The sequence below is a fragment of the Seriola dumerili genome, unplaced genomic scaffold (genome assembly GCF_002260705.1).
Source record: "Seriola dumerili isolate Sdu_G_001 unplaced genomic scaffold, Sdu_1.0 BDQW01000686.1, whole genome shotgun sequence".
Classification (NCBI taxonomy): Eukaryota; Metazoa; Chordata; class Actinopteri; order Carangiformes; family Carangidae; genus Seriola; species Seriola dumerili.
The window spans coordinates 982,489-1,009,994 of NW_019174941.1; the positions used below are offsets into that span (position 1 = coordinate 982,489).

At 41.0% G+C, this 27,506-nt stretch overlaps 2 protein-coding genes across 2 annotated transcripts; both read left to right on the plus strand.

The window, feature by feature from the left end:
* LOC111236650 (programmed cell death protein 4-like) lies at nt 1-17,704 on the plus strand. Its single transcript, XM_022765464.1, has 11 exons — nt 1-450; nt 7,098-7,400; nt 7,763-7,860; nt 10,240-10,353; nt 10,576-10,797; nt 11,408-11,505; nt 11,944-12,058; nt 14,106-14,213; nt 15,482-15,592; nt 15,732-15,871; nt 16,518-17,704. The coding sequence occupies exons 1-11, from the start codon at nt 405-407 to the stop codon at nt 16,567-16,569; spliced, it is 1,407 nt and encodes a 468-aa protein (XP_022621185.1). The 5' UTR covers nt 1-404; the 3' UTR covers nt 16,570-17,704.
* A 1,224-nt stretch (nt 17,705-18,928) lies between these two features.
* On the plus strand, nt 18,929-26,374 carry mogs (mannosyl-oligosaccharide glucosidase). Its single transcript, XM_022765453.1, has 5 exons — nt 18,929-19,008; nt 20,619-20,982; nt 22,026-22,249; nt 22,414-22,607; nt 23,882-26,374. The coding sequence occupies exons 2-5, from the start codon at nt 20,634-20,636 to the stop codon at nt 25,650-25,652; spliced, it is 2,538 nt and encodes an 845-aa protein (XP_022621174.1). The 5' UTR covers nt 18,929-19,008; nt 20,619-20,633; the 3' UTR covers nt 25,653-26,374.
* The last annotated feature ends 1,132 nt before the right edge of the window (nt 26,375-27,506 follow it).

A 27,506-nucleotide genomic window follows, 5' to 3' on the forward strand; every position in this document is an offset into this window, starting at 1 on the left:
GGCTGTTTGCTGAAATGCTCTCCGTCTAGTTTACCTGCTTTCCTCTCCTAACCTCAGCTTCGTTAGTTGACTCTTCCCAGCACTACACGCTGAGAGGAGTGCTAAACTATTGCATTTATCTGCTTCACTCTTCAGCATTTCTGGTCTCTTTGTAATCCAATTTCATATTTTTTTTTTGTTCTCTTCAGCTGAGACCGTGCTGCACGAAAAAAGGAATCAGAAAGACTTGAGTTTTTTTTTTTTTTACCCCCTCCGTCTCGTGCAATTTGTTAAAAGACTGTTTTGCGATAAACAGCTTGCTCTGCAGACGTGTGTCTGGCAGTTTTTGGGGGATTTGTTGCAGCTGAAGGCAGGAGGAGCGCACCGTCCGTTGAGGATCTTTAATCGAGCATTCGGAGAGCGCCATGGCGACCGAAGTGGATACGTGGTCCACCGCTCCGCAAGCCGACGGTGAGTGAAATGCACCGAGCCGCGCGCTATGTAGCCGCGCTTTGGCGCAAAGTCTCGGGGAGCCACCGCTGGGCCTGCTGGCGTGCTCTCCCTGATCCATTGTCCCTGCATGGGATGGGCTGCAGCGCCAGCCATACTCCACCATGTGCTCCCATTAAACCAGACACACACACTTTCTCTCAATCAATCTCTCTCTCTCTCTTTCTCAACACACTCACACGCTCAAACCGAGCACTGGTGCAACAATCACTGCTCACTGACGCAACGTTGCACTTTCGACAACGCAACTAGAACCGAACTCCATTAGCATTTTTGTTTAGCTTTTCTGGAGCGTTGATACTGTTGTTTGTTGTTGAACTGCTTTCACATTTAACCCTTTCACGTTTCTGATTGGACGAGGCCACAGTGCTTACTTCCGCTTTGACAAGTCGTTGTGTGCACACTGGCTTAGCTGCTGTGACTTTCCTCTGCAGCTAAATCAGTAAATGCATGACAGAAAATGAGCTGTTTTGGTTCCTGACCCCCCCACCCCCCACTCCCCAGTATTGTCACCGTTCCTCAGTCTCGTATATATGTCAATACTTTTTCTGTTACTCTGGCTATTTAAACCTTTATTTAGACAGAGACGCAGAACAAATTTGACGCCCCTATCCTTCCGAAATGTAGATTTCTTTGATAAGATATATGCTTACAGAACAAATCCGCGCTCTGTTTACTTTTCACGCAAATCAAAAACAGGATGCGAGATTCACCAGACGTGTTCACCTCACCCCGTCAGTTTGACACACTCCATAGTGTGTGTGATTAGTGGTTTCAGCCATTGCACAGTGGCTTGTTTAAACGATATTTGAGCTCATGGCACACTGGGTTCCGTTTTCCTCTCTCAAGCCTGGCCGTGACGTCGACACGTATAGCCTACTATAAGAGCCAATAGGAAAGCCTTACATAATCTCTGCGCTGCTGTTTATTGGAAGGTTACGTAAGAAATATAGTTAGCAGGTTTATAATGTGTCAAAGTGACATTTCACATGTGTGATAAACGTTTAACCTCAAATATTAAATACCTTGATTGGGGAAAAAAAAACACTACAGCTGATTCACCTGAGGTTACACAGAGGTAAATCTGTGACCATGTGAGACACCACATGGTTTGTTTCTTGCTTGTTATGGTACTGTTTAGTGTGTGCGCGCATATGTGTGTGTAAAAGCAGCACAGATGGGCTTTCCTGCATGAACTTGACTGGCCTATTTTCTCAAGGAGGGTCAGCCACGCTTGATGGAGCAGCCTCTGTTGATGAGGTGGTCACACACACGCTGTCAAAGACTCTATTGTCTGAGCTGAAAGGAAAATTAAAAAAAAAAAGACGAAAACAATCCCTCTATATGTTGTGGGGTCACACTGGACACTGAACTCACACAACACTATGGGGAGTGTGTAAAACTTCCATAGTAGAACATGGATCTGCCCAAATGATCAGTCATTTAGGCTTCAAAGGCCTTTGTGTCATCCGTTTCAGGCTTGAGACTGGTGATTACAACTAAGCTACCAAACTACAGATTAATCATCAGATCTTAAAGTCATGTCTTAAAATTGTTAGTCTGGCGAGTGGCCAAAAAAAGCCCCGTATGAGGCATAACGGAACAACCTACAGGGAGGTACATAGTTGTCTCAGTCAAGTAGTATCATCATTTTTTTGGTGTTTTGTCTTAATTAATAACTGAGATGAGAAATGAGATTTAAAAATAAGGCATGAATCATTTTATGTTAATGGCCTGCTGGCTTGTCAAGTAGTGTTTCACCACTTATCTGTATGGACTGGGCGACTTTTCAAGTGACACAGAGCCCATCTGTGCTGTGATGAGTGCCCTATAGGTGCAGATTTAAAGCCGGTGTCGAGCCCCACATGTGGGAACATTTACGTAACTCCTTGGATAAATACATGCATCATGGAAGAAGCCCCCTGACATAAATGTCAAGCCAGATGTCTTCGTGGCCTGCTGAGTACACATTATGCTATGGCCTTTGCCTTCTCTTCTTTTGTTAACCCTCTTGCCTTACATACATTCATGAAAACAATGTTTGCACACACCATCCGTTTGCATTAAGTCCTTTAAGTTTGGAAACCGAACAAACCACCCGTGCAAAGTAAGTGGTTTACAGTGCACCAGTGGAGGCAATTGGTTGAGCATTAGAAAAAACAAACCACACACACTTTATCAGACTGTTAACCGTTTATCTGAGTATCTCTAATCTTTTGTATGCACCTCCCCCTTGCCCCTTATCAGTGTTGTCACTCTGCAGCTGTTACAGAGGCTGACTCAAGAAGCATAGTCAGCAAAAGTTTCCATTAAATGAAAACTTTCATTCTTCTCTCACTGTATTGTTGAAGAAAAGAGACAAAACATTGCTTCACACGTGGCAACTCATGTACCCGTGTTTGTGTATCATGTGTGGCCAATTTCTCATTTTCTGTTGTCACGGTTTTTATATTTAAACACAAATCCACCATATGCAAACAAGTTTAGGTGACACATCTGAAATATGTTTTTCTGTAAAAAAAAATGTGGCTGTGTCTCCTTTCATTGGATGAAATGACAGTTAAACCCCCAGGACAGCCACACCCGTTGCTCCCTGTGATAGATAATCACCACAGGGCCACATACTGTACAGTAGGGCTGCTTGACCTTAGAGGACATCACACATGTGTTGACTGAGAAAGCTGAGTAGATATTTACCCGTTTGACCTGTATTTAACCACATTGTTCTACTGAGATTTGAGAGTCTCTTCTAAGAGAACTCCAGCTAAAATGGCGGCATTTCTATTTTTTTTGGAAAATAACATAGAAGCATGAAACAAAAAGGAGAGGAATGGGGGAAAAAAAGAAGGAAACATGTAAAAGCATAGCAAGCAAGAATTAAAAACAACATAAAGTTGTCTAAATGTACAGTTTCGGTCTGTACTTGTGCAAAGCTCAACACGGTCTGTGCATGTTAGATTTACACAAGACTGTGACCAAAAGTTGATCCAGTGAATACGGTGCTGGCAGTCTTGGATTTGTTGCTACATATTTCTTAAGATGCACAGGGATTCATAAGTCTTTGATAGTTTCCTCAGCGTCTTGACTGACCCCGAATCAAAGCAGTTAGTGGGGTTAGTTGAAGCTTTTTTTAGAGTTGAAATTCAAAACTAATCTGCGTCATCTGGTTAATGATGGGTTACAGTCCTTACTGTAAAGATTCCCTCCAGACATGTTTTTAAGATGTTATGTTAATACTGTGCTTTGAATGATATTTTGGAAATGACATCTACAGTCTTCTCCCACATTGAAAGACAATCCACAATTGAGGAATTTGCAGATATTTTTAATTTTGTGTATGTGCACTGGAGGCTTTGTGTTTCCACATCACACTTGTTGGTTGTGCACAGAACAGTAATTGATTTCGAACCAGTTGTAAAGTCAGAAAATCCTGCTCATGAGTACGCGTCTCAAACTCCGATTCAAGGCGAGCACAGAAACTTTCCCCCCAAAACAGTGTCAAACTCTGCAGGGTGAAGTAACAAGAAGGAAAAACACATTTTTGAGTGGAATGACACTTTAAAAATGATGCTGCATTTCACAGATTCTCCCCCAAAATTACACTAACTCGTGCTTAGCCTACAGTTGCATTTATGGTTTTGAAAACTAGGTCCACCCTGAGCCTAGGTGTGTGAAATCCCTGCTCCACTGACCTCCTTCTCATTCATAAGCACTGCCACTGTATGGATGCCTAAAAGTAAACGCCTCAACACTGCAGCTCGGCCTCACCGGCTGTGTGACGCTCCCACGCAGCATGTAGGGTAGAGGTCCTCTGCTGGTCTGCATCTGCCTGTGTGTTTCTTTTTAAAAACTGGTTAACTGTGGGGGCGATTTTGAAAACCATCATGACAGTGTTGAGTGGTTTGATAGTTTTGTTGCTGTACTCTGGGTTTAGATAGCAGAGTGCAGCTTTATGCGACTGCGACAGTGACACACAGGCCTACCGTTGTTGAGTAAGGACAACAGCTCTTTTTAGCAGCTACAGTCAAGCTCTGCGTTACAGAGGCACATGGTCTGTGTGCCGTGTTTTTTAGAAAGTTAGTTAGCTCGGCTGCATTCTGTTACGCTTGTTTTGCAACTCTTGTCTTGGCAAATGGCTCCGACTTTTTCTGCCTTCTCATTTTTCTGCTCTTTTCCAGTTGGCCGGTCGTGTGTTTTGGCACGCTGCCATTGGTTAGTTCCTAATTTACAGTGCTGGCAGGCCCTGTGGCCTCCATGAGGGGAGGAGGTAGAAGCAGTAGAAGGAGCAGATGACACATGGTCGGCTGTTTACAGAGTTTTGAAGGCCAAGGGTGTGGTGCCTCTCTTTCTACAACAGGTTAATTCAGGGAGGTGTCGTGTTTTTCCTCAAAGGTGTTTCCTTTCATTTGTTGCTCACATTCTTGAGCTGATTGAACTCTGCAAAACTTTGAGCTCATGTAAAAGTAGGTTGTAAAATAACTGTTTTTGTATAACGACTTCAATTGCAACCATTTTTTGTTTTTTGTTTTTTTACAGCAGACGAGCTGCTGCTGCTTTTTAGATTGTTAGTTTTATCTGTGGCTTGGACACGTTCCCCTCTCCTCCCTCTGTGTGTTTTTTCTACATCTCCTGTAATCTATAGGGCCATAATTCCTCTAACTGCCGTTTGGGCCCATGCATAAGGGATCTAAGTATTCATTACAGCCTCAGAAATTCCTCCACCTCCTCCTCCTGCTCTCCTACAGCCCCGTCATGTGACCAGTCATGGTCCCAACCAAGCCATATGTAGTCAGGTCCACTCTGGCTGCCGCCAACAGATCGCGAGAAGACAGAGGAATAAAAAAAAAATACTGGTGTCAGCATTTCTCCAACATGTGCTCCTCTTTGCTCCCTCCCTCCCTCCCTCCCTCCCTCCCAGGCCTGCAGGAACACTCCAGTACCACTTGTTGTTGTTGTTGTTGTGTCTCTCTCCTCACCTACAAGAAGCAACCTGAGATTAGATTCCTAAAAATCATAACTGTTTCTACCCCCCACAGACAGCATATAGTATATTATAGTTCCTAGTGTATGTAGTTATTTGACACATTGACCCATCTCACATCTGCTAACAGAGCTGGTGAGTGTCGCAAGAAGTGTGTGTGTGCGTGTGTGTGTGAGAGAATGAATCCTCTGTTGTGTTCTGGGTGTTTGTGTGACCTTTGCCCTGATGTGTAAAAGACGGCCATGACATATGAAGGTGGCTGTCGCACATGCAGGCAGAGCACATTGTTGTTATGCCCTGAGCTGCTGTTGTTACTGCAGTGTAAAGCTGCTCATGCAGTTTGCTGAATTCACACTAGATAATCTGTCACGGTTGCAGTGCAGGTAAATCCAAGTCAAACAATATCAGCAAGTTAAGCACTGAGATTCTTTCTTTTTTTCCTTTTTTCCCCAGCAATAATATGTTAAGCATTACTTTGTCTTTTCAACAGAATGCATCCCCCTGAGTGCAGCTAAGCCACATTAAACAACCTACTGCATTTTGTTAGTTGTTGTTGTTGTTGTTGTTGTTGTTGTTGATGTTGTCAGATCCTTTTTAGACTTTAGGCTTTACAAACATCTCTGACAGACACAGTCTGTTTGCAGACAATATTAACTTGTTGCAGCCCAGCGTGCAGAGCTGGGCCATGAAGTTGTTTAGCGCAGTTTTTACTATCAGTGTTTCAGCAGCTGTAAAAAATGGCATACTTATGTAATTGATTCACTAGTGTAGATGAGATAACTTTTATCTGAATATTTCAAATTATTATAGCGATATTCGTTTTTGGACACAGAAATGAACTAATGTGTAATAGAGACTCACATATTCTGACTAAAGATTCTGTTAGTGTTTCTTTTTGAGTGGTTAACATTCTTATTAAAGAATAGAATAGAAAGAGAGAAAAGTATAAATCCACCAGAAGTAAAATTATACCCATTTACACTACTGGGCCAAAACTAAGGTCAAACAAAGTACAAAGACACTTAAACGTGACACTTATATACGAAAGTTGAACACATAACATCCGTCACTTAGGAAGGCTTTCTGGAGCATTTTGGAACCGGGCTTCAAAGTCAGAAAACCAGGGCCGAGCAGTTAATCAGAATATTATTGACATCACAATATGGCCAAGTGCAATATCCAAATTGCAGGAACTGCATTTTAAAAAAAAAAAAAATTTTTTGATAAAAGATAAAATGTTTCTCAACATACCATAAATGAAGCGTTGTGGTGCTACAAAGATGCCCCGGCCAACATGTCATGACACAACTCATGTTCTCCAGATGTAAGTGAACATGCTTCTCATGATTCATATCGCAATGGCAATATCTGCCAAAATAATCACAATGGGATTTTCGTTCATCCCTATAGAAAACCATTTCTTCATCAACCTCACTTTATGCACTGGAACAGAAAATGGAAAGGGCCTTTTCCGTCCTTTTGCCACAAAAATGAAACAATACTCTTGTTTAAATATCAGTTTGTTAAAGAATGATTAATTGACCTCAGTTTAGTGGAATTACAAACTGTCCAATCGTCTAACAAAGTTGTTAACAGCAAACCATCTGTTTCAACTCTCTGATTACAGGGATGTTCTCTTTCGACGACAACCTGGCGGGGGCTAACCGTCCCTACAGCGATGATGACGACGCGCTGAATGAGGCGGAGGTGAACGGCAACTGGACGCCCCAGGAGAAAGCGCTGCACGAGGCGCGGCTCAAAGCCAAAGCCAAGCGCCGCCTGCGCAAGTCCTCGTCCCGCAACTCAACCAGCGAGTCCATCTCTGAGTCAGGAGATTTGGCAGGAAGCGACCCACACAGTCCAAAAGGCAAAGTCAACACCAACGACCGCAAATCCAGGACGGGCAAGGGCAGAGGCCTGCCAAAAAAAGGTACAGCTGGCAGAGGCAGAGCAGCACATTTTTACACAGCTGGGGAAAGTTCAGCTTTGTAGAGGAGTACTGAAGACACAGACTTCCTCTTTTTTGAGCAACAGTAACAAATAACAGATGGTTCACACGTTGTACTGCTAGAGTTGAAAAGGAAAAGGCACTGATAGAAATGCTCCCAGTTATAAAGACTGGCCATGAAATGAGTCAGTGGTTTGTGTATGGGCTGATTGTTCACAGTGACAAGCTGGAAACACTGTGTGTTTCATGACCTGCCTTTTATTAGCTGCACAAACTATATAACTATAAAAAGTTATATTGGTGAGCTCCCCTCACGGTTTGTTTGCTGTCTGGTTGTTCGGCAGGTGGGGCAGGTGGGAAAGGAGTCTGGGGGGCTGCTGGGATGGTTTATGAAGATGAGGAGCCTGATGTACGGGATCCTAACTATGATGAATCTGCCCAGGTGAGTGAGTGTGACAGACCATGTCTCTTCTGGGTTTTAGATTGTGGATACCTTTGTGTGCATGTTTACTGGACTGGACTTCCATTGAAATTTGAGACATTTGGTTTTGTGCTTTTAGTTGATAAAAATTCCTTGTCTTTAAGAAAACCTGATACATGGGAGCCAAGTAAAAACGTGAAATAGTATTTGTCCACATCATCCAAGAAAGCTTGTACAGTTTGACGATCATTAAAGTTGAGTTGCAGCCACCATTACTTACATTTGGAAAAATCTGCCAATACTTTTCTCAGATGAGTTGTGGCTGATGATTGTTATAAAATGGGAGATTTGAGAATTTAAGGTGAGTCTAAGGTAATGTCTTCAAATTGTTTGTTTAGTCCAATCAACAGTCCAAAACACAAAGATAATCAACTTACTGTCATATGAGACAAAGAAAAGCCACACATCCTTATATTTGAGAGGAATTATTAAGATTAGTTTATTTTCATAACAGTTGCACATTCATTTTCTGATTTAATTGTTTCAACTCGGCTTTAAAGAGAAGCAGTCTTTCTGAAGTGCCCTGAAGAAATTGGCTTCAAAACACTGACATGACTCAAGCGTCAGCGATCTTTACACACATCCTCCCACCACCGTTACCCCCCCCCCCCCCCCCCCCTTTCCCCCCCCCCCCCCAAGTGATGAATGAGCGTCACCAGCATAGGTTGGTTCATCACTGTTGTTGGTTGGTCAGACCCGCTGTTGTTGGGGCAGCCTTTTGTTCCAAAGAGGACCACTGATCAAAGCTGTGTGTGTGAGTGAGGTGTATTGGATGACAGCTTTTATTTCTTGTGTCAAACAATGTCGTTGAAAGGACGCTGCTGCTGCGACGACGCACTGAATAGAAAAGAGGCTTCGCCCTGTGAACAAGATAATGATTGTCCACACTCAGACAACAAGCATATGTACTCTTGCATCTCTGATGAATTACAGAATGTCGTTCTCTCTTGTCATTGATTGCAATTTCTCAGATGGCATACGATCAAAGACAACATTGTTTTTCTGTCATTTATACTGCATTGTTAATCTACTGGTAATTACAAAGCTGTTTTTATATCAAAAAATCCTCATCATTTGGCCGAAGCTCGTTTACAGCACGCCTCCTCACATGCTCGTTTGATCCAGATGGCTCTGTCCCATCATGATCAACAGTGTTTTCAATCTTTAACCCTGTTATCAAGCGAATGCTCCGTGTGATGCTGTAGGCCAAGTTTGTTGGTCTGCTGTTAATGGTCAGGCTGACTGGATGCAGAGTGGGAAAGGAGCTTCTGTCGGGAAGGAGTTGATAAGGGTTTGGGAACGGCTCAGAAAAGCCAGTGGGATTTGGCCTTGAATGTTGCAGGAACGTAGTGGAAAGATGTCAGTGTGTTACAAGGGAACTGGGACAGAGTGGCACAAAAAAAACAGATGGGACGTGTGCAGATAGTGACCTCTTGAATCAGGCTGAGGGGATCACCTGATGAAGGATTTCTGAATGGAACAGGGCATCCTGTCCTTGGGAAATTGAACCAATCCTTGCTTAAAATATCAATGGCCTCCATGTGAGGACAAAAAAATACAGTTTTTTTTTCTCTCTTTTGCCTGTACTTGGCCAGAAATGATTGTTTTGGGTCCCTCCCATCATCCTCTACAGTCAACAGTCACTTCACGTAACACGAGTGGAAAACAGGAAGATGAATCAGCTTGTTGAACTCTTGGCTATAATCTTCCTTTATACCAAGATTTATTTATTATTTTCCCTGTTACATGAGCTTGGCCTCATCAGAGAAGGGGAAGACAATAGAGCGATTATTTAAATGCTCAAAGTTTTCCAGGACGTTGAAGTCATTTGACCAGCTCTCCAGGTTGAGTAACATCTCACCACAAAAAGTTAGTTGGACTGGTTTTGACCGACATACTTGGCATTCATTTATGCAGTATGGAAACAGAAGAGAGAAGTTGGAGTTACTAGTGCGCTTTACAGAAGGACAGAAAAGGGACGGATAACACAGGCATTTTAAAGAAAATTCCACTGATTCCACTGGAAGAAAAAAAAAAAAAAAAAAAAAGAAAAATTTTTATGGCGTGGTATAACTTTTCCGAACTGGTTAAACATTAATTTAAATCCTCATATTGTATATTATTGGCTTCTGATTTTTGTATTTTTTATATATAACTGACTCGAATTGATATTGAGCTTTCAGTCGGGTTGTAGGGTTTAACTTTCAATGGTCAATGCTGGATATGATTTATAAAAAAAAAAAAAGCTTGCAATAATTCATATGCATCCACTTTGTTGTGCATATTTGTGTACGTGAATGGATTTTTCTTACTGATGATGGCGTGTCTGTTCTTGCACAGGGGGACACAGTTTATGCAACAGTTGTGCCAGAGGTTGATGAGAAGGAACTGGAAAAAATGGTCAACCCAATTGTGCAGGAGTACTTTGAACATGGAGACACAAAAGAGGTCCAGGTAAAGGATTTCAGATGAAGCACTTCCTCATCCCTTCACTCAGTGCATGCTGACCTGTCTTTAGAGAATAGATGGATGGACGTCTGTAGCAGTATTGGTTAGAGATAGTTCTGTAATCTCTATGTATTTCAGAGTTTACACTTGTATAATGTACATTATTAATTCAGAATTGAGAGGTTGACTCCACAACAATCTTTTTTTTTTTGTTTTCTTTCCTGTCAGATGTTGCTGAAGGGGCTCAACTTGGGCCCCCATAAGTATGAGTTCTCCTCCCTGGCCGTGTCCCTGTCCCTTGAGGGCAAAGCCAGCCACAGAGAGCTGACCTCCCGCCTGCTCTCTGATCTGTCGGGCAAGATGCTGTCACAGAGTGACATGGCCCGAGCCTTCGACAAGATGCTGAAAGAGCTACCGGACCTCATACTGGACACACCGGAGGCTCCACAGGTAAAACTGATACACAGAGGAGAAAGCAGCAGATATGAGCCACTGATTTCCATTCAGTGGATCTATAATTGTTTTGTGCGCATAAGTAGCTCTTAAGTGGGAGGGGACACGCTGCACTTAAAAGATTAAATGTGACACAACATGCATTCAGTAGTCTTTCTCATGAAATCTCATGAGGTACTGACTGGTGTTACACGCACCACTTGAGATTTTAACACCAGTAACTTCCCCGTCTCACAAAGACACTGATAGTAGCGAATTAAACACTGAGGTGTGTTTTCAAGAGTGATTTTCTTTCCACCCTTGCTGTTTTTTTTATGTCTGTGTGTTAGCAGTTGAGAATGTCATCAAAAGCCAAAAAATCACTTGCTTAAATCATCATCTGTGCTGAGTGTCTGTTGTAATTACCCTAGAGAAATGTTAGTCTGATATTGTGAATCAGTCTAGATAATCTTTGTAGTTTGTCTAGAAGGTTTCCTGTGTGTCTCCAGTCAAAGGATTCAGTGACGTTGCACTGTGTCTGCACGTCGTCATACTGACAGCATATTGGACTTGTGATATGCGATATGGGGAGACTTCCATGTTTCTTAAAAGATGTTTTCTCTTTCAGATGTTAGGCCAGTTCATAGCCAGAGCCATAGCGGACCACGTCCTCCCCATGTCTTTCCTGGACTGTTACAAGGGCAAAGTGGACTGTGAGCACGCCAGGTGAGCCATGACGAGCAAAGTCAATGTGCAGAGAGAAAAAAAAAATCAACCTCAAATATAAGAGCGAATTTATGTTGTTTGTTTTATGGTAAGATGAGCAAACCAAGATAACGGATGTAGCAGAAATACACTTTGGCATTCCTCCTCCGTGTGTTGAAAACAGCTGCTGCTTTACACTTTCTTTAAAGAGGAACAGATGTCTTCCTTTCCTGTGGTTCTATGTGGCTGTCGGATAACGTTTACGCACAATGAAACGTTATTTGTTGTGGTGCTATCTTGGTCATTTTGGACCTCCATGCTAAATTGGGAAAATCCCTCCAGTCTTTTTTTTTCTTCAAAATTATTAGACGTAATGTAAATACACTCTCCCCATTTTTGATCATATGAAAAATCATATTGCGGTTGTGGTCTTTTTTTTTTTTTTAACTGTCTTTCCAGAGTGGCTTTAGACCGTGCTGCAGTGCTGCTGACCATGAAGACGAAGATTATGCGTTTAGACAATGTGTGGGGTGTGGGTGGAGGCCTGAGACCTGTCAAACATCTCGTCAAAGAGGTAAGTTCAGGCCAACCACTGAGAGTATTGTACATTTTAAAAACAATAAATGGAGAAATCACCTGCTCGGTTTCAACATTCAAAATGATTTACTCCCAACACCTGAGGTTGCAGTGTTTTGCACTTCTTTGTTGTACTGTTGGCATTATGTAATGTAAACAGAAGGCAGAGATGCATGCTGGGTAGAGAGCAACAGGCCAGCCCTCTGCTATGTTGCTGTGTCAGCAGGGTACTTTTCTCCCCTGAGAAGTGGGAATTGCAAAAACGAGTGCGCAGGAGGGGCCGACACGGATACACACCCAAGCCTTTAACTGAAACGTGCACTCTGCTCACACACACACACGCACACACACTTGCACCCCACGTGTTTTCTGCTTAGTCTTTGTTTACAATTATTGTTCCATGGTCTGGATTTTCTGGAATTGTGCATATTAATGTGGGTGTGGATAGTGTGGGAGTTTCAAGAGCACAGCTTGTAACTTATGCAACATTTTTTAAGTGAGTGTGTGTGTGTGTGTGTGTTTAGAATCGAGAGAGTGGCATGTCGGTGCGTCCTCGGTCATACAGCATTGTGTAAGCCTCAGTAGCCCTCAGACCCTCAGGCTCTCCTGTCCGGTTTTGATTTCCTGCCTGCTTGTGTGCAGCCTCAGGGGGGAGCATACTGGGCTGGAGGAGGCATAAGGCCTCTTCGACTCACTGCTCTCCCTCTCCTCTCTCTATTGTTGTCCTTTTTACTTGCAGCCTCTTCTAATCGTTTCAGTGTCTTCATCCTCCCCTCTGTCGCCATCCTGCATGTCAACGTTACGTTTTTCCCTCCTGTTGTGGCGTTCGTGATGCTCAGACGGCCACACATTCCGTCAGCTCAGTGAATTAGACCCAGAGTTGACTCAGATGTGTTGGTTTTGCTCAGAGGCTTTTGCACTTGTTGCATCAATCACGCTCTTCTCAAATCCCAAGTGGTGTGACTAATTGCTCCATAAATAGGTTTGAGTAAAACAGTACATGCAGCTCAGCAGTGTGCGTGACATAACCGTTCCTAGTAAAAAAAAAAAAAAAAAAAAAAAAGAACCGAGACTAAAAGATTCAAGTGCAGCTTCAAACTGGAAGAAAAGCTTTTTTTTTAACTGACTTCAAGTTGCCAGGTATATCAGACATGTGTGCCAGGGTCTATTTCCCAAGGAGGCTAGGTTATTGCTGGAGTAAATCCTCTCATATAGCTTGGATGAAAATACTTTTGAGGGACAGGTACTTCCAGGTGTTATTCAGTTCTGTGTATTCAGCCCTGTGAATACAAACAGATGTTAGGGTTTTTTTTTTTTTTTTTTTTTCCCAAATGCTGTAAATTTGCAATATCCAGGAAAGAATAAAGGCTGGGGCCAAAAAAAAAAGACCCTTAATATAACATGTTAAATACAACACAATCTAGACCAAAGTAGTATTTTAGCATCAGTCGGCACGCCACAATCATCACTAACTAAACAAATAATTTTCTTACTAGCAAATGAATTCAGACAAATTCTACCTTTTACTGTAAATTATTGCTGCTAATAATGGACTCAACATTTTCTGCGGATGCCTCAGGGTAAAAGCCTCACAGAGGAGTGAAGGGATTCTGCCCCCTGAACTGCTGTAGGATCCATTTTCACATGAAATGAATGCAGGGAATAAACCTAAATACTTGCAATACCTATTACAAACAGGATGGAGCATTGGTTTGGACAAATCACAATTATTTTTGTATGCATGGTTCTTCACCCTCATACACTTCTAAATGTAGTTTGCCAAATGTGGCTCAAGAAATCTCAAGGCATATTGGACCCCCAGCTGATACAGTCTGAAAGGAAGAGACTGTGTATTTCTGACTGTCCTGTACTGTCCTGCTTGCCTTTCTTCTGTAGTCTTTGCAGGCACAACGACCCACTCTAGAGATAGTACAGATGCAAGTTTACACACATTGTTAATAACCCGTTATTACCACAACTTAGAAATTCCTACAATTACGATGAAAGAAAACAACATTGGTTTTATTTGTGTGTGTTTCTTCCAGATGAACCTTCTGCTCAAGGAGTACCTGATATCAGGAGATGTGTCGGAGGCAGAGCACTGTCTGCGGGACCTGGAAGTCCCCCACTTCCACCATGAGCTGGTCTATGAGGTACTACAGTCAGTCTTAATGTATTTAACGTGAATCCAAGTATAATTGTATTTGCAGAGATGTCAAACATACAGTCTTCAGTCATATTTTGTTCCCAACATTATGAAAATAAGATAATTAAATCAGCAAAGTGAATCTTTTTTTTCTCTCTCTTGTTTTTAGTCAAGTAAACTGATGAGCAAAACTGAAAAAAAAAAAAAAATCCCTTCAGAGACTTTCATTTCTGTTTTCTGCCAAGGACAGTGTGTGTTTGGCAGCAGATTTCTCTCATTTGCATTATATGTATTATTAGCAAAGCTCAGTCCAGATCAATCAATCCAACATGGTGATGCACATTGCATAACATGGAACTGTCTATCCTCAATACAAATATAATTACTGTTATTGTTATTTTGTACAATGTGTTGCTGAATGTTTTATTTGTGATGCTTCTAATTGTAGCAAAGAAAATAAACTTTCAGTTAGTCAAAAGCCTTTATTCTCTAATGTATTAAAAAAAAAAAATATATATATATATATATATATATATACACACTGTATATTTGTATGACATCTACTTGTGGAAGTATAAACGTGCAGTATGCTGGTTGGTTACCAGGTTTCCAATGTACTCACAATTAACAGACTTAGACAACAGGTTTTTCTTTTCCAAATTAGACTGGGGACCAACCGCAGCTACAACTGGTCAAAGTCAAAAACTTCAGATTCTGGATTTTCTTTCCATCAAATGGAACTGAACACATACATTTATATAAATCTGTGTATGTATAATTGTATTATTTCATGTTATGAGCTTTTACCATTCTGGCAACAGTGCATTGTGTACTTTTGTCCAGCTGGGTGCTTTTTGTGCTGCATATGCTGCACTGTTCAAAAGTGTCCGGTTTTTATTTTTTCAGTTACAGTTTAGAATTGCACGCAGAAGTTAGAGTGGATTATGAATATTTGTCACCGATTTCAAAACTTAAATCTTTTATGTTGGTCAGTGTTAAAGTACATTATGAGGACAACAAAGTCCTGTTGTCAGTCTTACCTTCAGCTTGTCCTGACTCATGTTGTGAAAATGTCTGATGATGAATGCCTACCATGTGGATCCAAACACTGCGACCATGTGGTGAAATGTGCAATTGTCACGTGTTTGGAAAAAATCCTTTTTGGTCATCACAGACGTTTATTCCACCAATATTTGATTTTCGATTAGACGCTTGGTGCAGAACATCTCTCTGTCTCAATTATTCATTATGCTATATCATATCATTGTTTTTCAGGCTATAGTGATGGTGCTGGAGTCCAAAGGAGACACTGCCAGTCATATGATGATAAAGCTGCTGCAGTCCTTCTGGAAAACAGGCCTCATCACTGTGGATCAGATGAACAGGGTCAGTCTTTTTATGCACTTGAAAATATCTTTCCCTATGAGAGAAAAGATTTAAACAAACTTTACGCTTTATTTAAAAACGAATGAGCGTTTAACCGTGTCATAATAGTATCCCTCTTTATACATTGTTTTCCACGTAGGGTTTCCAGCGCGTCTACGATGAACTCCCTGAAATCAACCTCGATGTGCCACATGCCCACTCGATCATGGAGACCTTCGTGGACCTCTGCTACCAGGAGTCTGTCATCACCAAGCAGCTGAGAGATGCCTGTCCCTCCAGGTTAATCAGGCAGTGATTAGCACTTCAAAACAATGCCATTTTCCTAATTAAGTCATTTTCAAACACTAGTGGTGTTGTCTATTTTTCTCACTGTCAACAAAGCCAAAAGTGCAAAGTGAATATTTTCTAACTTCCCCAACTTTTCTGTGGATCTCAGTCTCACGGCCTTTTGTTTTGTGCTTAACGTATTCATCTTAAAAAGGCTCAGGAATTTCCCCAAACAGCTGGGACCTCTAGTTTTTAGTGGACACTGGGAGTAGATAGTGCTTTTGATGAGGACTATTTTCAGATGGGGGGATAAATACACCTCTGGTTCTCTTTTGAGTATTTACACCAGCAGGGCAGTGTATATGGGATTAACTCGAGATAAACTGCAGTACCCATATGCATGGTAATGAAGTCACCCAGTGTAAAAGTGCGGCTTACTGACGTGTTTTAATTGGTTTTGGACATTGACAGAGAGGAATAATCTATAAGCTTTTAGTTAAACAGGCAAAACAACAGTAGGATCAATTCGTTGTTGGTCTTTTAACAGGATTTGATGACAATAAGGAAAATACAACATAACCATCCTTAACATTTATTATTGTAAGGTGTAAACCAAAATTATACTAACATGTCTCTCAAACTTTATTTTCTCCACCAGAGGGCGAAAGCGCTTTGTAAGTGAAGGAGATGGAGGCGTGATCAAGAACTAATCCACAAGAGGAAGAGGAAGAGCAGGAGGAGGAGGAGGAGAAGGGGTGTCTACAGGTTCTCGCCCCCTGTTTACGCTCCAGCATGCCCTTCTGAAATGGGGCATGGCTGGCAGTCTCAAGTTTCCTTGTTCCTCTCCTGATAATGTTGTCATTACACAAACCAGCGTTGACGTTCGGTGAAAGCAGACTGAAGAGTGGCGTTCAGTACCCTTCATCTTGTTAATCACTGTTTTTGACATTTTTGTAAGAATATTCTTTATTTCTGGGGTTGATGTTCCCCCGTTGCCTCAGTCTTTGTACCTGTTTGTCAAGAATAATTCAAGTCAGAGCTGCAGAAGACAGACAGGTGGGCAGGTTGGGTTTTGTGCGAGATGAGTTTTGGTTGTTTGTCTCTTGCTTTGCTTCACCTGTTGCCACATCTCGATTTTTTTTCATGTTAAGCACTATAAATGGAAAAAAAAGCACTTAAAAGAGAGCATACTGCACAGTCAGTGAGCACTTAGAAATTTAGCTCAACAACAATGAACTAAACCATTTCATTTTCTGCTACAAATGATTTGAAATTATTTCAAGGCTACCATACTTAGAACCCTCTGGTTCCAGTGGTTCTGTTGATTTGAGTTTTGAGGTTTATTTTTTTCTTTTTTTTTTTTTTCTTTTTTTTTAAAATCTTGGTCTCTGCGGCCAAATCTTCCCGTTGTACAACACAGCAATCAGAGCAAGAGGTGTTTGGGCACTGTTTGGGTGTTTTATTGCATTAGGGCAAGTATACATTGGAAGCCCTTAATGAAAATAGGAATAAATTGGGGTTAATGTGTGTAAATACAATTGAACAAGCAATATTTTGAGCATTCTGACTTTGCTTGCAGTTAATGTATCCACAGCCACATGGTCAGCAGTGGATTCTGGACAGGTAACCTTAAATATAAATCCAAACTTGCTCTAGAAAACAGAATTGATCTGGATAATTTCTTTAAACTTGGAATCTGTTTAATATGTCTGTGAGAAGGCAACCCTGATATGTTGGGTATATTCAGATTTTTCTGCCACTGTCTGTAAAAGTTTTACATGTTGACCAAAGTTGAAATGTGGATAAGAAATATATTTCATTCATTAAAAAAGGCAACAAAATGAAGTTTCTGTTTTGTTTTTTTCCATGCCAGCAGCATTGGTGAAAGAGTAACCAGAATTAAGTCACTGGGCAAGAGTAGTAGAGATATACATTAATCACACCTGTTGATCATAGTCATCAGTTGGGATCCTTTCACTTGAACCATCTTAAAGTTTCTCATTTCCCATTTTTCTCTGACTATTGATCAGAGCAGGTGTAAAAAATGTTAACTTATGTAACTGAAGAACTGTTCAAGGCCACAGGTTGGATGTTTTATTTCTCCTAAGGCTCTGACTCTTGACAATTTATGGTACATACAGTATATGATGCCTGGCTATGTGTTTCTATAGCACAGCTTTATTATGTCTACAGTGTAAATAACTGATTGAGGGAGATGTATGTTAAATGGTTAATATTTAGAAACTGGTGTAATTCACAAGACACACTCATTCGTGCATGCAGCCATCCACTGTCAAGTAGAGGCTATAATGTTAATGTTTTGTATTCCTACAGTCATATTTGTACTATTGATTGATTTATTTTGGATCAGCAAACTGTTCACAACACACTGTTCTACAGAAGAATTTCATTTTATATATTTCAATAAAATGACATATTTCCCTCTATAAAGTAATATTTGCATTTTTTCTCCTCTCATTGCTTTAAAGGGTGTTTTATTATTATACTTATTTGGTACAGTCAATGTACAGATAACATCTAGAGACACTGTTAAACAGCAAGACAAATAAGAAACAATGCATGTATTACAAATAGGTAGAACTGCAAAAGTTCTTAGAGGAATTTTGTATCATTTGTTTTTTTTTGGGGGGGGGGTTTCAAAAGGAGGCCAACAGTGTTCGAGTTGTCAGTGCAAAATACCCCCATTATTCTAAATAAAGCACATATGAGGACAAAAAATGTGTTTGTAAATGAGGGACCATTCTCTGAGTGCGTCTGTAGAAGTCTCGCAATTTGAGAGGGAAATTAGTAATATTGTAACTGCATAGCAACAGAAAACTTAAGTCCATCTAATTAGGAGAATTTTAAATTATATATTGAAATAGGATTTCTCGGGCAATTTGACCAATTAATTTTGAATGTCTAGCTCAAAGTTGTAAAATCATCAAAATTATTTGCCCCATTTTCATTGATGGGCATTTAAAACAGAGATTGCCTGTCGTACTCTTTCTGCCGACATTACGTGAACGCAGCACGTCAGCAAGTGGAGCAGAGTACACGTCAGTGGAAGCGAGTATTGACCAGGAAGTAGAAGTGGCTAGTTTGCTAGCAGCGGATAATGAGCAGCTGAGATTCTGGCATTTTGACAGGTCGGTAATCATTTGGTCAATGAAAATTAAGATAGAACTGCGTCCTGGAAGCATATTTCTGAGTTGCTGACTAATTAAAGCCATATTACATTGCGACAGCCGGTCGGTATCGCTAAAACTGACGTTATCATGACGGTACTACTAGCGTGCAACCTCCAGGCAACGTTGCTTTACCTGGGTGTAGCGGCGGGTTTCCGGCTGAATGTGCTCTGGGTAAAACAGGTGTCAGTGATTTGAATTGGAGAAACTTACTATATAAGCGGGTTTAATTATTGAATGGTCGGCGACGTAAGAACACATTTTCTGTCATACACCATGCAGAGTTAGCTAGACCGCTGTGTTTAGCCTGAGACGGTAGAGGATGCTCCATGACCAACCACAGAAATAATAAGGACGATTTTCATCTCATAAATGTTGCCAAATTATGTGCTGTAAACACTAGTATTTGTTGTATTTCTCTTGCTTCGAAATCAGAAACTATCCATAATTTGCCAGTTTTTCAGATGTACTTGGTTAACACCATTGCAGTCTAGTACAATGGTCCTGCCATTAATCCTGCATGCTCAGTAGAGCTGCAACATCAGTCCATTAAATGCTCATTCGATTAATAAAAAAAATAGTCATCAACTCGTTTTAGCTGTTTTTGTCATTTAAGTCATTTTTTTAAAGCATAAATATCAAATATTTGCTGTCTAGCTTCTCAAATGTGAGGATTTGATGCTTCTATTTGTCATACATGACAGTAAACACGTTTGGCTTTTGGACTGTTGGTCAGACAAAACAAGACATTTGAGGATGTCACCTTCATCATTTTTTAATATCTACTGTCATTCTATTGTCAAAAGAATTAATCAATGAATCTGTCGTCATTGATATTAGAACTAGACTGATGAATTGGCCAGGCTGCTATATTGGCTGATATCAGCTTATTGCAGATATTTGCAGTAAGTAACAATAAATTGCCAGATATGCTCTGTAAAAACCATCAACAATCTTCAACAAAAACATCAACAAAACAGCATTAATTTCAACAATTTACAATGCTGTAAATGTGTGTGCTACCTTCACAGTTAAAGTGAGCATAGTGCAACAGTCTATAGGTTGACTGTAATGCATAGTTGGAAAAGCTGTTGCAGCAGCCCATATGTAATAGAAGTAAGGTGCAAAAAGTCAAAGGGCCACTATTCATCATCAGTCTTTGTGTGTGACACAGTTTACATGTAGCAGGTTCACAGTCTGAGTGGAGAAGTTGTCTGAAGTCTCTTCCTGTTCTCCTGTTCTGAATTGTCCAAATATGATTTCTAATGGCTTCTCTAATGGCTCCAAAAAACCAAACAGCAGTTCACAAACCAATGGGTGACACCTCATAGGGTTGCCACTTCTTCTTTACCAAAACAGTCAAACAAACAAAAGGGATCTCCAGACTGTTTGAGGGTGTAAGGTTAAATACTCATTGGATCCTGTCGTTTAATATGCACTGTTCTCTATGTCTAAGGACATAAGGAAGCATTATTTGAAAGAGGTTTGCCTTTCTGTTCCCTTGACACAGCTACACACTGAAAAAAATATTTAAATCCTAATATTTTCCTCCTTCCTCCTCTTGTCTCCAGCTTCAGAAGGGCAGGATGGGCAGGCAGAGGAAGAGGGTGGTGAACAGTGAAGCTGCTCCCCTTCCAAGGAAAGATGAGAAGCCCTCTGCGTTTCACCGCAAGGAGAAGAAAAAGAAAGTTGATATTGGAAAAGTCTTCATCAACATCTCGATTGGCCTCTGCATATTCAGTCTGATCTGGTTCTTCTATGCCCTCTACATGCGGTCAAGCCTGGCCAAACGGGTGGTGACTTTGCACCCGTCACCATCTGTCCTGGATGCCAATAGCAGCAGTGCCAAAGTTTCTCCGGAGAGGTTCTGGGGCTCATACAGGCCGCAAGTCTACTTTGGCATGAAAACTAGGAGTCCCAGGTCGATTGTGACAGGTAGGCTGATGCAGTCAGAGTCAAGCTGAAGCTTATAAGCACATTTATGGTGGGATGGTTAAAGGAAAATATGACATCGACATGGTATTTCTGTAATATTGTACAAATTAAACATAACCTGGGATTTTAGTAGGGTACGGGTAGGGCTCGATGCTAATGAAAGAATCAAATATCTAATTTATTTCTGAATAACTGAAAATAGATGTGATGATAATGTGACCATATTTTGGAGATGCTGTTTCTCAAAATGTCTTTTTAGACATACTACACAGTTGTTGCAGGATTATTGTATATTTAACTCATGTATTGAGTATTAATGAATTCAAAAGAGTAAAACAATGAGAAAATCCCAAACAATATCTTATATCATGATCATTTTGCTGACATTATGCATTCATCTGTGAGGTACATTTTCTGATTTAGAGCTGTAACCATACAGTCAGACAAGACCAAAACTTACTTGTATGTAACATTCTATGAGCGCATAGAGTCAATCACTAATTTATCACAATGTATTACTGGCAAAAAGTGTACATAGACTAGACAGTTGTCTGTTTTGTAGATACTGCCTCTATTTTCAAATAACACAAAATAACTAATAAGAATGGATTTTCCCTTTTCACATTTAATTGTTTCCTTTTACAAAATATTTGCTTTGCTGCGTTAATGAAGTCTTCAGTGTGTAATTGCACTAGATCAGCAACAGGGTTGGAAATGAGCCCAGGAACTTGTCAAATTCAAGTAATTTTTGGCTACAGTTCCTACGACTGTTTACTCTGTCAGCCAATTTGGATGTCCAATATTGTTTGTTGACAGTGCATTACATTTTCCAATACTGAGTAAACACCAATAATTATGCACTGGTGTTCTGAAAACCCAGTTGGCTGGTAACTTAGTACAAACCAATGAGTTTTAGGAATTACCTTTATCTAAAACTGTTGACTAGTAGTTTTATTTCACAAAGTAAGAAGCATAATCTTTATTTGTGCATCATCTGTGCTATACAGCCAAATTAATTTCATTTCATTATCATATCTCCCCAGGCATGATGTGGATGCGCCAGTTTTCTGACATGGACGTAAACCTGAGGCACACTTGTGAGCAGGGGGATCGTTTGCAAGGCTATGGCTGGCTGATGCATGATGGGATCACCTTCGGAGTCCAGGAAATCCGAGACAACGATTTCACCCTAACCACAGAGTTTGTCAAGAGGATGGGAGGAGGTCATGGAGGAGATTGGACCTGGAGGATCACTGCTAAACAGCATGTGAGTTCTGACTGTGTTTATTCAGCTTTACTGTATGTGCAGATGTTCCCTTACATGACCCAAACCAGCTTTTGCCATGGATATTGCAGTTAATAGTTGTATTGTCTTCTGTTGAAATATCAGTGGTCTAAGGGATGCTGATTTCTTCTCTTTTTACCCGCCAGAGCTCTGCCCCTCAAGCACCAGTCATCTCCCTGATGTTTTATGCAGCAGCAGACACACAGGGTTCACTGGAGGCTCACGTGGAGGAGAGAAATCGCCTTGCATCCATCACTGGTTTCTCAGAGGAGCTTGGAAACTTTAAGATCACCTTCCGAAAGCCTGTTACTGGGGAATTATCCAGCGCTAAATATGCCAGGTAAATAGATAAATACAGGAGTGAACGGTAAAGTCAGCAGTACTTTCAAAAAGTGATGAGAATCAAGAAAGATGGAGGGAATATAGTGTAGAATGACTGCGAGTGCTCAGTTTTATCAAGAGTAAAGATAACTAGCAAAGAAAATTGACAAAAAACTTGTTTAACTAATTAAATTAGGTAAATGAACAGAATATAGTAATGTTTGCACTTTGTAGTGCTGATTATCAATCAGTCGTTGAAGTTAGGAGAAGACATATGTAGATAAACTTTGATAGAAAGGTGAGAAGACATTGTGAGTGTGCCAACACCCTTTCATAAAAACTTACATGTGGTAAATTAGTGTGATGAAAAACCAAATCTTTTATAGCAGAAAAGCACTGTTCCTGAGAGTGACCCTGAATGTGGCCTGTTTACACCTCACTAGATTCCCAGCATCAGATGTGTGGTCTTTAAACTTTGACTCTTTGGATGATACTCAGTAGTAATTTCATGATGTGTTGTAGAGTGATCCTACATAAACACTGGGGTAAAAAAAAATGCAACCGCTAGATGGCAGCAAAAGCAGGATTTTCAGCCTTTGTTTCATCATTTTCATCATTGTTGTGATATGGATTATGGCATGGCAGTTTGTGCGTGTGCGCGTGTGTGTGTGTGTGTGTGTGTGTGTGTGTGTGTGTGTGTGTGTGTGTGTACACATGTATGTATGTAATTGAAAAGCTAAAGAAAGCCTGACCCTTTCCTTAAGGGGTCTTGTGTTTTCCTGAAAGGCCACAGCTGTGATTTAATCAGTGAAGGTGTTTATCCACCTTCAAAAAGAACTGTGGTACTACTTTTTGCATTAAATGGATCAGGAGTCTCTGCTAGCTGTCTGCTAACAGCATTCACAAGAAGCGCCAGTATTTCACAACTTTTAAAAGGGCCAGAGAAGACCAGCATAGCAAAATAGAAGGTACAGTATGTACTGATAGAAATGATAACAATTGTATGAATTATGAGTTATCGTAGGAAGATGGATGATGTAGTGTAAGTGGGAGCTTAAAGTTTGATTGTTACTGTGACCAGTCACTTCACCTCTGAGTCACCAGTTCAACATGAGACAGCAAAGGCTAAGATACAGTTAGCTAAGGCTGCCTAAGCATAGCTAGTGCTGTTAAGATCACTTGTACAGCAGTAACTCCCTGTAAACTACACTTTAAACATTTGTGTGACTGCTGTAGTTTCATAGATTTGAAAACACAGGTTACACAGTTAACAATAGTTTCTTACCTTTTCAGTTACAACTATCTTCAGACTGTGTCTCCTGGCTTGGAGAAGCTGACTGACATTGTGAAGCACAGTCTGAACCACAGGTTTGTCTACAGTCTTCCCTCTGGTGAGAAGAGGCATTACATTGCTGTAGACACCTACAAGCCTCCCCATCAGCAAAACCAACAGAAACCTGCTGACACAAGGAAAGAGAGTGACTTTGTGGTTCACCAGGTAACTGTCCAGACGCCGTTCCAGATTGAAATTCTATTTGAGTCCGGAAGCTTCCACAATCGTCCCAACCAACTGGTGGGCTCCATCATGACCCAGGAGCTGGAGAAGAGGAAAGCTGAGTTTGATGCAAAATTTGAGAGGACTTTTGGGCTTGAGAACAAAGGTTTTAACCAGGCGCATATTAAATTTGGCAAAGCAGCGCTCAGCAACATGTTGGGTGGAATGGGCTACTTCTATGGCCAGGCAGTGGTGCAGTCAGTCTACAACGAATACCCGCTTCTGTACCCTGAAGGTGCTTTATTCACTGCCGTACCATCACGTTCTTTTTTCCCCAGAGGATTCCTTTGGGATGAGGGCTTTCACCAGCTGCTGCTTAGTAAGTGGGATCCCCAGGTGACAAGGGAGGCTATTGCCCACTGGATAGACCTCATGAATATGGAGGGTTGGATCCCCCGTGAGCAGATCCTTGGAGATGAGGCTCGCAGTAAGGTCCCAGCTGAGTTTGTAGTTCAGCGGAACGAGAATGCCAACCCACCAACTTTGTTCTTAGCTCTTCAGGAACTTATTGAACAGCTCTCTGCTCATCCAGACAAGGCATCTTTTCAGCCAACTTTGCCTTTCCTCCGACGGCTCTTCCCCAGACTGAAAACCTGGTTTGAGTGGTACAACACCACACAGACTGGACCCTTACCCAACTCCTACCGCTGGCGTGGACGGGACAAGGACACCAATCTGTTCCTCAATCCCAAGACCTTGACTTCTGGGTTGGATGACTATCCTCGAGCATCGCACCCCTCAGCAGATGAGCGGCATGTAGATTTACACTGCTGGATGGCCTTGTCCTCAGGCATTATGGCTAGTGTAGCCCGGCTTCTAGGTGAGCCCTATCAGGACTATGAACTTTCCCACCAAGTGCTCAGTGACAACAACCTGCTGAATGAACTCCACTGGTCAGAACAACTCCGTGCTTTCAGCGACTTTGGCAACCACACTCAGGCCGTGTCCTTGCAGCAGGAGAAGGTGTACGTACCTCCTGGACAACCTCGTCACCAGTTCCCTGTGGCTCGCCTTGTGCGCTCAGTCCGCAGGGCCCCGAAGCTGCAGTATGTTAATGCTTTGGGTTACGTTAGCTTGTTCCCCTTCTTACTACACATCCTTCAACCTGACTCACCCAAACTAGAACATATCTTCCGAGATATGAGAGACTCCAATAAGCTGTGGACACCGTATGGCCTGCGTTCAATCTCCAAGGCCGATCCCTTGTATATGAAGCGAAACACAGAACACGATGCCCCCTACTGGAGGGGCCCAGTTTGGATTAACATCAACTTCTTGGCAGTGAGAGCCCTCCATTACTACAGCAACACAGAAGGGCCATACCAAGAAAAGGCAGCTGCTCTCTATGAGGAACTCAGGACTAACATTATCAATAATGTTTATAGACAGTATGTTGAAACAGGATATATCTGGGAACAATACAATGACAGCACTGGTAGGGGCCAAGGAAGCCACCCCTTTACTGGCTGGTCAGCACTGACAGTATTAATGATGGCTGAACAGTACTGATACTGTAGGTTTCATCTCATGTTTTCTATGATACTGTGCTTCATTTATCTGGATGGGATTGAACAACACCGTGACCAGAAATAGAAATATTACTTGTCTGGTTGATTAAAGCTCTACTAAGAACATCCAGCTGACAAATAGGCATTTATGATCTCATTTCCACATATAACCTTTAATTAGAATAACAGGTTTCTCACAGGTGCTCTCTGAAGGGCAATTTCAAACAAGTGTAAGTGCAGCTACCCTGACTTTGCTGTATGTGGAGCTAAGCACTGTCTAGTGCTTCAGTTATGTACTTAAGATGCATTTTACTTAATGAAATCATATTCCTGACACCTTCACATATCTGTACATTCACTGCAATCTTTAATATGGAAAATGAAGACAGACATATACTTTGATTTAAAAAGTAGGAAATTGGTGGTCCACCTCTCTGAGGGAGGATTCATGCTTCCCCACTAGATGTGAAGAAAGTTTTAAATAGACAAGGAGCTTGAAAAATAGGGGACTTAATTGTTACATGTGCCATTTTCTCTTTAATTTTGATATTTAATTGTTTAAAAAAAAAAAAAGTTCTATTCAGTCTTGGTCAACATTTCTACAATTACTGCTTCTAAAAGCAGCCCTATTTTGTATGCATATACATATTTGACTTGCAGGGAATACAACATGGACTGTGACATTGGTCTTGTTTTGTTAAAAACAATAAATGGTTTGCATCATTTTTTGTCATACTTTACTTTTTTTGGTAATGTTGGTATGTTACCTCTATGGATGGATGCAAATTGCAAATTTTATCTGAACCTGTAATTACAATCTCTGCTTGAAATACAAGAGGCAGAAAATAAAAATAAAATTCCCCTCTGTGCTTCTGGCTCAGACCCTGACACACCTTCACACTAGGCGCTTATTCTGGTGATGTCTGAATATAAGATTAATCCATCGCTGCTTGTGAGTTGCTGTGGATGAAAGCATCATTTGAGTCTCACAGATAAAATTTACCACTAAATAATCTCTCTCCAATCACAATTGATTAATCCCTGTTTTTTACTAATGTAATCTAAAACATCTAAAAAACACAGTTTATTAATACAGCTTTTGGTGCCTCCATGTTACAGAACATTTGTATATGGTAGATGCACATCAGTCTGCGTAGGTAGTTCTTTAATGTGTGCAAATTTTAATGTTTATATCTTAAATTAGTAATGTTCTTATTGTCAGGAGATGAAATCCCACCATGGCTCTTTTTTTGTTTTATTTTTCAAATCTTTCCAGTATTCCCAAAAATGCTTTAGAGTGCATATTATCCAAGAAATACAGGCTTAAGAGAGTTGTAATATTTAATGGATGTTAGACAATGGAGAGGAACATACTCTGAATTTTTCTTTCAGTATTACTAAGTAGCCAACATTGTTATCAGTTTCCAGTTCCACTTTGTGACATGAATTGTCCCTATTTCCTAAAGAAGTAAAGAATTAGAGGACAGGATCCTCACCTTGCAGTTAATAACTCCCCACGTGTTCAGTACAGATGTCAGCACTCCTCTGTCAGTCAAAGCAGACAGTAGCTTCAACACACTGTGACCTGGTCCTCCTTTCTTTTGTCGGATGGCACATTTGGAGGCCTCAAGCTGACGTCAATCTGCTGCAGGTTATTTCTTTTTTGTTGCATGGTTTCCATGGTGCGCATTTGTTGTGAAGACTTGGTGCTTAATTAGCTAACATCAAAAGGCATGGATAGTACATAGATGGCAAATTCTTTTCACTCCTTGACATATACTGGCATACATTCACAGACCAGGGCATACAGTGGCAATGTTCCTATTGATAATAAGACACCAAATATAAAACGGTG

Bases quoted from the DNA above. Each gene is read 5' to 3' on its own strand.
- mogs (XM_022765453.1), top strand. From the start codon at position 20,634: ATGGGCAGGCAGAGGAAGAGGGTGGTGAACAGTGAAGCTGCTCCCCTT. The intron at 22,250-22,413 runs GTGAGTTCTGAC...TTTACCCGCCAG, and splicing joins GGATCACTGCTAAACAGCAT to AGCTCTGCCCCTCAAGCACC. The intron at 22,608-23,881 runs GTAAATAGATAA...TTACCTTTTCAG, and splicing joins TCCAGCGCTAAATATGCCAG to TTACAACTATCTTCAGACTG.
- LOC111236650 (XM_022765464.1), top strand. From the start codon at position 405: ATGGCGACCGAAGTGGATACGTGGTCCACCGCTCCGCAAGCCGACG. The intron at 451-7,097 runs GTGAGTGAAATG...CTCTGATTACAG, and splicing joins CACCGCTCCGCAAGCCGACG to GGATGTTCTCTTTCGACGAC. The intron at 11,506-11,943 runs GTGAGCCATGAC...CTGTCTTTCCAG, and splicing joins GTGGACTGTGAGCACGCCAG to AGTGGCTTTAGACCGTGCTG.